The sequence below is a fragment of the Microplitis mediator genome, chromosome 6 (assembly GCF_029852145.1).
Source record: "Microplitis mediator isolate UGA2020A chromosome 6, iyMicMedi2.1, whole genome shotgun sequence".
NCBI lineage: Eukaryota > Metazoa > Arthropoda > Insecta > Hymenoptera > Braconidae > Microplitis > Microplitis mediator.
In genome coordinates, this window is record NC_079974.1 from 4,146,234 (window position 1) to 4,154,330 (window position 8,097).

Sequence of the window (8,097 nt, forward strand, 5' to 3'; positions counted from 1 at the left end):
ACGACACGTATTATAAAATTTATTATTTAGAATGTTCAAATTCCCCATATTGATACCTGGATTCCGGGTTATAATTTCAATCACTGATTATTAAAGTTTATTTTTTTCCGTGTAATTGTAACTAAAGTCATTATATATTCTACTTCGATTTCCGAGAATTGAAATTTCATCAGATGTTGTTTTCTTATGTCGTTGATTCAATTAAAAATAGGAGAGCCTGGGGCACGAAGGCCTCCTCAAAAATTAGGTAAAAAATTTGTTTTTTACTTTCCGTCGAGTTATGACCTCTATAATGTTTTTATCATACTTTAGGCCAATATGAGATATGTGGGGCAAAATGGACCACTCAAAAAAAATAAATTATTTTTTTTTTTATTTTCCGTCAAATTAATTATTTCGTTACAATTTTTTTTTTTAATGGTCCATTTCACTCCACATATGACATATTGGCCAAAAGTATGATAAAAACATTATAAAGGTCATAACTTGACGGAAAATAAAAAAAATTTTTTTTTTCTAATTTTTTAGGGAGGGGGCCTTTCGTGCTCCAGCAAAAAAAAAATTTTTTTTCTCATTTTTTGCACAATTTCGACTGATTCTTCCGAAATAGACGGAAAATAAACGAATTTGATGGTTAAAAGCCACAAAACGAAAAGACCGGCTTAAGGGAGCCTCCGTGCCCGTACCTCCTCTATCTACATTATTATTAAGAGGAATTTTTTTTTTTTACTCTTTATTAATAATCTAAAGCATTAAAAAATTAAATACGTAAATAAAGCAATCAAGAAAATTTTATTTTTTCGATTATTTTGTTTTTTCATTAATAAAAGCTACATTTTCTTTGATTTTTTAAGTGAAAGACATAAATAATATCATTCCAAGTAAATCATTGATACCATTAGTTCAATAATTAAAAACATGTTCATCTGGTGTAACAAAATTAAAATTCAATATCTCAACAGAATTTATATTAAAACCAGCGAAAATGACAACTGATGATTATCGATTTAACCACTATGACCATCATGATCGACTCTCATCATTCTAATTGAAAAACATTAACAGCCGTTTTGTCCAGTGAGACAACTTAAAGTATGGAATAGCGCTCTCTCCATGGTCCGCACATGAAAAGTGGTCTCTCCATGGTCCGCGCCAATTAACACTAATCATTTTAAGAAATTCGAGTATAACATTTTCTGTCAATCTGTATTTTTTGAAATGTTAGCCTAATAAAAATATCTAAGATATATTTCTTCTAATAAAAGAGAGAATGAGAGAAAAAGATAGAGTTTTGTCTCTCAACAGAAGATTTCAATAAATTAACGACATGTAAGTTGATTTTTTTCCCAGCTCTGGGGGCGATCACTGGCCTGTAGGAAAGTGGAATTAAGTTCTTTGCACATATCTGTTATCGTTTGTTTTATTCAAATATTAAAAACTATAGTATTGTATAGTAACGATTATTACATTGTTACAAGACTCGAGAAAATTTTCCTTCAACTAAGATATTTTTCAGCGAGCAGAATGAAAACCGGAAATTTTTTGAACGGTGTAAAATAATTTCTTCAATTGTCAATTTTGAATTAAGAAAAAAATTCTCAAGCCAAAATATATTTCATACTTGGTCTAATAATAGAATTACTCGTTTTACAAGCTTGCATTTCTCAGTATAATAAACATTTTTCTTAACCTAAGTACGTTACTCACTTGAACCAAGAAACCATGATGTTTTAAAACAATTAACGGTATAAACTTGAACTAAAAATAAAGGGAGTTGGTTTGAAAAGATTTCACTCTTGGTTTGAGTAGTGTATTTTCTCTGACCAATCACACGAAAAATTTCAAACTAAGATTATTAGAGTCTCAGCCAGAAAAGTTTTGTCCTGAATTCACTCATAGTTGCTTCCACCTTTGCACCCTAAGAAACGAATACTTCTTACTCTTATTTTTTGTGCTGGCGCAGTGAACGGATACTAAGTCCATATTTTATTTTAAATAAACTAATGCAATTATACGATATTAAATAATTTCTCTTTTTTTTTTTTTGTAACTAAATTTGTTTTTATTAACAAATTTTTTTTATTTTTATGTCGAAATTCATTAATGAACGGATTCATATGATCCGTCCAGCATTGTGCTAAAATGTCGGAACTAAAATTTGTCCAAATTATTGGCGATAATATTGAAAATCTAAATTCTGTGTTTGGGATTTAAAAATGTGACTGACGATAAGGCCAGTGTGGCTCAATATATGTAGGCAAAGTTAACGTAGCCTAACAAAAGCTGGGATGGCTTCGTTAGTAATGCTTTCGCGCGATGCTGAATCGGTCTGGATTCGATTCCTTCACTAAGCGATAATTATTTTTCTCAATTTGTTTTATGTTTTTAACTCATTGCGAAACTTTCCTATCCCTTAATAATGCGTCTTAAAAAAGATTTATTTGCTGTACAACATTGTTCACAGAATATTTTAACAATAAAAAAATTGTTTCGATAAAAAAATTACAAAAAAAAAAAAAAATTTTGGTAGCTCGATAAATTTATTTGCTTACTTGAAGAAATTTATTTCTTGGCCCAAGAAAGTTTGTTTTTGGTTAAAAGAATTATTTTTCATAGTTCAAAACTTACTTGTTCTAGGTCAATACATTTTTTCTTGACTCAAAAATGTAACAATCTTCAGCCAAGGAAAGAATTTTGCAGATTAAAAAAAAAAATGTTCTCGAACCAAGAAAAAAATTGTTTGGGCGGAGAGAGTTTTTTTTTTGACTTAAAGAATTTTAGTTTCAGACTGAGAAATGATGTCTTCCACGAAGGAAATAATTTTTTGATTCAAATAATTTTTTACTTTAATAAAGTACAAAATTTCGCTTAGTTCAAGAAACAAATTTCAAAGACGTATTATTTTTTGGTTCAAGATTTCCTTTTGTTCTGTGCACATTCACACACAGATGATATTCTAAACATAGTCAGAATAGCTTCCTAGGAACTCAATACGTCGACACCTGATGAAATTTCGAATTCTGGAGTAATAACAATAATCTCCCGATTTTTTCGGAAATTATTGATTTTCTTAGTGTGAAGTTGAAATTTTTTTTTGTTTCAACTTTTAACTCGAGTAACTGACTCCAAAACATGCATTTGGAGTAGAAGAATTTCCAAAATAATAAAAATTACTTGAGAGTAATTTACGTTTGAATAATTTGGTGGCCCTGAAAAGGGCCGTTGTTAACTCAAGTTCTCAACTTGACAATTATAACGCTTAGACGTTAATCTTCTTTGCAAACAAAATCTCGAATACATGTTGGAGATTTTGAGCCATAACGACAATTTTATCCTCCTCATTGAAACAACGATAGCAGTTGGTAAAAATCAACCGTACGTCGTTGACGAATCCATCGATCGACTTGTACTGCCGTTGGTCCAGCTTCCGAAAGATGGTCGTTAGATCCATAGGAATTTTTACAATGTCCTTGTAATTATCGGGACCCCAACATTTAAAATTGAAGTCCCTGTAAAATGGCCACGCATATGACTCATGCCACGGAGACAATAGCTCTTGAACTATCTCGCAGCAAGTGATAAATACTTCTCCGCAAAGTTCTTGAACTTCTTCACTGTCCTTCACCATGTTTGGAATACTGATAAAGCAACTTTAAGAAACTAGATCGCTGGACACTTCAATCTATACGTCTGATGAGTGACTAATAGATTCTATTTAATGCCCACCAAATCAGTCAGGTTTATTAGCTCAAGGATAGGTACCAGCGAGCCAATCACAGTTAAGCATGAGTAGGAGAGATGGCAGCTCGTATTTCATTGGTTATCAACAAAACAACTTCCAATCAGATCGAATGAGACATGAGCTGCCACCTCTTCTACTCATGCTTAGCTGTGATTGGCTTGTCGGTACCGATTTAGCCCTCATGAAGTTGACTGATTTAGTTGACATTATGTCTTATTTATCTGTTTATCATTGACAAAGTTCTCATAGACGTAATAGTCTAGTCGAGAAGTTAATTTCCTGCAGGAAAAAAAAATGATTGATAATAATTGTAGTTCAACTTGTAATTATTTATGTTATGTTCAATAACTAATGTCGATTCAGTTAGTCAAATTATGATTTTAATTTTTAAACTGCTATAATTACCAGTTAATCGTTGAAATATACTGCTTGACTATTTAAAATTACTACTTAAACCTAAAAAAACTACAAGACACTTGTCAAAAAAAGCTTATGAAATAATAATTTTATTATCTTCATAACTTAATTCTAGTGGTTTTATTTACTATAAGTATTTCGAGGAAAAGCATCAAAATTTAAGTATCGTTATACACTAATAGAAAAAATTAAAGGATCCAAAAAAAATTCTAAATTTTTAGGCGATTCTCAACAGGCCCTGACTTTGAGATAAATGGTCGCACAAAAAATTAAAAAAAAAGGAAATTGTAGCTCCAAGTGTCTACTTTTTGGATTAGAACTTTAAAATTTTTTAGCGTCAGCAGTTTTTTAATTAATCTTAGAAAATCCAGTGACAAAAAAATTTTCAAATTTTTTTAATTTTTTTTTTTTTTTGGTCTCCGGGCGTGGAAAAAATTATTTTTGCTCAACCACTATGAGGATCGGATACCTTTATTATTCAGCTTTAATTTCTTTTTTTATGGACCTTAATACGTCTACTTCTCGCCGAGATATCGGTCTTCAACTAGTCACCGGCTGAAGAGGAGGTCCCGTAAACATTTTGTTGGCACCGGGTAAATCCAACTGTTTCTTATGTATTTTGAGCCAAGGATCACGATAATTGGGTCCATTTTGTTCAAAAGTGGTGCAAACAATTGTTTCAAACAATTTAATTGTTTAAATCAAAATAACTCCCGAACGGCTGGTTTGTTGGGGCAGTGTAGGAAAAAAAAAATGTTTAGAATAAAAAAATACACAAAAAAGTTATCATGTGTTTTTTTTGCATCTCAAATATTTCGCGAGATATAATAAAAAAACGAGCCGGCGCTCGGACCTCTCCCTCGCGCACTAGCGACTGCCTATGCGCGAGCACTCTCTCCGCCAAATCGCGTCAGATGCTGGATAGGCCGGAATTTTTCTAAGTTTTTTACATTAAAAATCATAGAAAAATAAAAAAAAATTGATTAATTGTCGATACTACCAATCGACAGCATTTTTTCTGAAACGAATTTCTGTCGTATCGTCAAAAAACGTTTTTTGGTAGTATCGACATTTTTTCGATTTTTTGAACCCATTTCGGACTTTGAAAAGATCCATTTGTTTATAACATTTGTGAACAAAAAAAAAAACGTCTTTTGACGATACGACAAAAATTCGTTTCTGAACAAATGCTGTCGATTGGTAATATCGACAATTAATCGATTTTTTTTTTATTTTTCTATGATTTTTAATGTAAAAAACTTAGAAAAATTCCGGCCTATCCAGCATCTGACGCGATTTGGCGGAGAGAAAGCTCGCGCATAGGCAGTCGCTAGTGCGCGAGGGAGAGGTCCGAGCGCCGGCTCGTTTTTTTATTATATCTCGCGAAATATTTGAGATGCAAAAAAAACACATGATACCTTTTTTGTGTATTTTTTTATTCTAAACATTTTTTTTTTCCTACACTGCCCCAACAAACCAGCCGTTCGGGAGTTATTTTGATTTAAACAATTAAATTGTTATAAACAATTGTTTGCACCACTTTTGAACAAAATGGACCCGATTTCCGTGATCCTTGGCCCAAACTACATAAGAAACAGTTGGATTTACCCGGTGCCAACAAAATGTTTACGGGACCTCCTCTTCAGCCGATGGACTATTTGATTTTACGTGTCAACTTATAATAAAATCATTACAATCTATTACTAACTTTTTTTTACATATTATCTTTCGATATTCATCCGAAAATCATCTGAAATTCATATTTGTGTCAAAATATGACTTACACATGATATTCAGCTGATCACCTGTGAATTACCGGCGAAATTTCGCAATTTTTTACACGGGTGATGTTTAAAATTAAAACCCGAAACCTGGATGTCAATATAAAAAATAAATTTTATGATACACATCATAAATTTTTAATTTTCAAATTACAATTTTTAAATTCCAAAAATTAATTTTTCCTGTATAGACAATAAATTTTAATATTTATTTTATAATTATTTACGTTTGAATTGTAAATGAAAGAATACCTATTTAAAATGATACTATTTACTGATTACTGTCATTATGTTATTTGTCGCCTCTTAATGTACACAGGTAATTTATTGCCGTATACTTTAATTTTCAGGAAATTTTAAATCTTTTATTTAAGACTTAAATATATAATGGCATAAATATATAATGACAAACTTAATTATTTGCCATTTGGTCTTTCACAGGAATAGTAATTACCTTCACACGTGAATATGCAGACCTTAATGACCACAATATTGTGAGTTCTAAGTCTAATTACCTTTTCCTAATTACATCAGGTACATTTCTTCAGCCCTAAACTATTACTTTTTAATCACCCCCATACCCATTGTTGTGACAATTTCTTTTGTTATAAAATTCCTTAAATTTTAGTGTCTTGTCAATATTTCCTCACTTTATTCTCGAACTTCATACCCAACAGTTCGTCTGAGAATATTTCAAAAGTTACGGAAAAAACCAAATTGTGTTATTTCAAAGTGCTTAAGCTGTTCCAGTGCAGAGTAAGAAAGTTTCCAGTGAAGTTAAATTAACAGTGAAAAATTGTAAATAAAAATGGCTCAAAAGTGGTATTTCAACAAAGAAGAGTTGAAGAACTCTCCTAGTTCCAAGGATGGCATCAGCGCAGAGAAGGAGCTAGATCACAAACAACAAGCCGCTTACCTTATAACTGATTTGGGCAAGCGGCTAAAGTTGTCAGAAGTCTGTATGCACACTGCCATTGTGTACATGCACAGATTCTTCATTCACCATTCATTAGCCAAGTTTCACCGGTATGAAATTGCCACGGCAGCGATTTTTCTGGCGGCAAAGGGGGAAGAAGAGCCACAAAAATCGCAGGCGGTCATCAGCGCTCTTCATGTCTGCCTCAACAAATACGAAGTTCACCAACTGGACACTACTTTTGCCGAGAACCAGGAGAAGGTCAAGGCACTAACTTCAAATGAGCAACTTCTTCTGGGAACACTTGGATTCAAGATGGGGGTTAGTCACCCTCATCATTGCATCAAGAAATTCTGTGGGGAAATAAAAGCTTGCAAGGAATTATGCAAGATTTTCCTGCAGATGGCTAATTACACTTTACAGATGACGTCAATGTGCGTGAAATATAAACCGGCAGTTGTGGCGTCATTCTGTATTTATTTCACCATCCAATCATCGCAGTGGAAGATTCCCCAAGTCATAGACGGGAATCTTTGGTTTTGGCTCCTCGACACCAAAGTGACCTTCGATTTACTGATTAAGATGGACAGGGAGTTCAAAGCGGTTTTAGATAAAATGTCACCCAGGATAAAAAACCGGGTGATGGGATTATTTAAAAATCCATCGGTCAAAGTGACTGCAGTGAATCGGATAGCGACGAACCCCAGTTCATCGGATCCAGAAATTGTTTCCGGTAACCCTGAAGTCGAGAAGCCAAGGACTCGACGAAAAATCAGCTATCACGAGTATCGTGATAGACTGCCCGAGTCGAAATATTCAACGTAAATTCAACGTTTTTAACTTAAATTGAACATTTTGGACAGTGACCGGCCTATGAGAAAGAAAAATATCGATAGCCTTATAGACAATTTTAGATCAAATTGAACGGAGGATAGTATAGTACCGGATATCTCAACTGGTACAGCACTCGGCGCGATACCGACATGGTCTAGATTCAATTCTCAGTTCGGGCTATCGATATTTTTCTAAGTTTATCTATAAATTGTCTTATTGCGAAGGTTAATTGTAAGTTTAGGTTTCACTATATTTAAAAATTGGGAATTTCCTTCCGAAAAAATCAATCCTTGCCCCTAATACACTTTACGGTCGTTTTTGTCTAATTTTATTCAACTTCTGATCTTTTAAAAACGTTCCAAAAAAACTTCAGCGCAAAGTCATAAAAAATAAGCCAAATTTAGAAA

The 8,097-nt window shown here is 32.8% G+C and overlaps 1 protein-coding gene across 1 annotated transcript; it reads left to right on the forward strand.

The window, feature by feature from the left end:
- Window positions 1-6,748: 6,748 nt before the first annotated feature.
- LOC130670087 (cyclin-T-like) lies at window positions 6,749-7,681 on the forward strand. The gene has a single exon (XM_057473261.1). It carries the CDS (start codon window positions 6,749-6,751, stop codon window positions 7,679-7,681), a length of 933 nt encoding a protein of 310 aa, XP_057329244.1.
- The last annotated feature ends 416 nt before the right edge of the window (window positions 7,682-8,097 follow it).

Excerpts from the sequence above, each read along its gene's own strand:
- LOC130670087 (XM_057473261.1), top strand. The coding sequence starts at position 6,749 with ATGGCTCAAAAGTGGTATTTCAACAAAGAAGAGTTGAAGAACTCTCCT.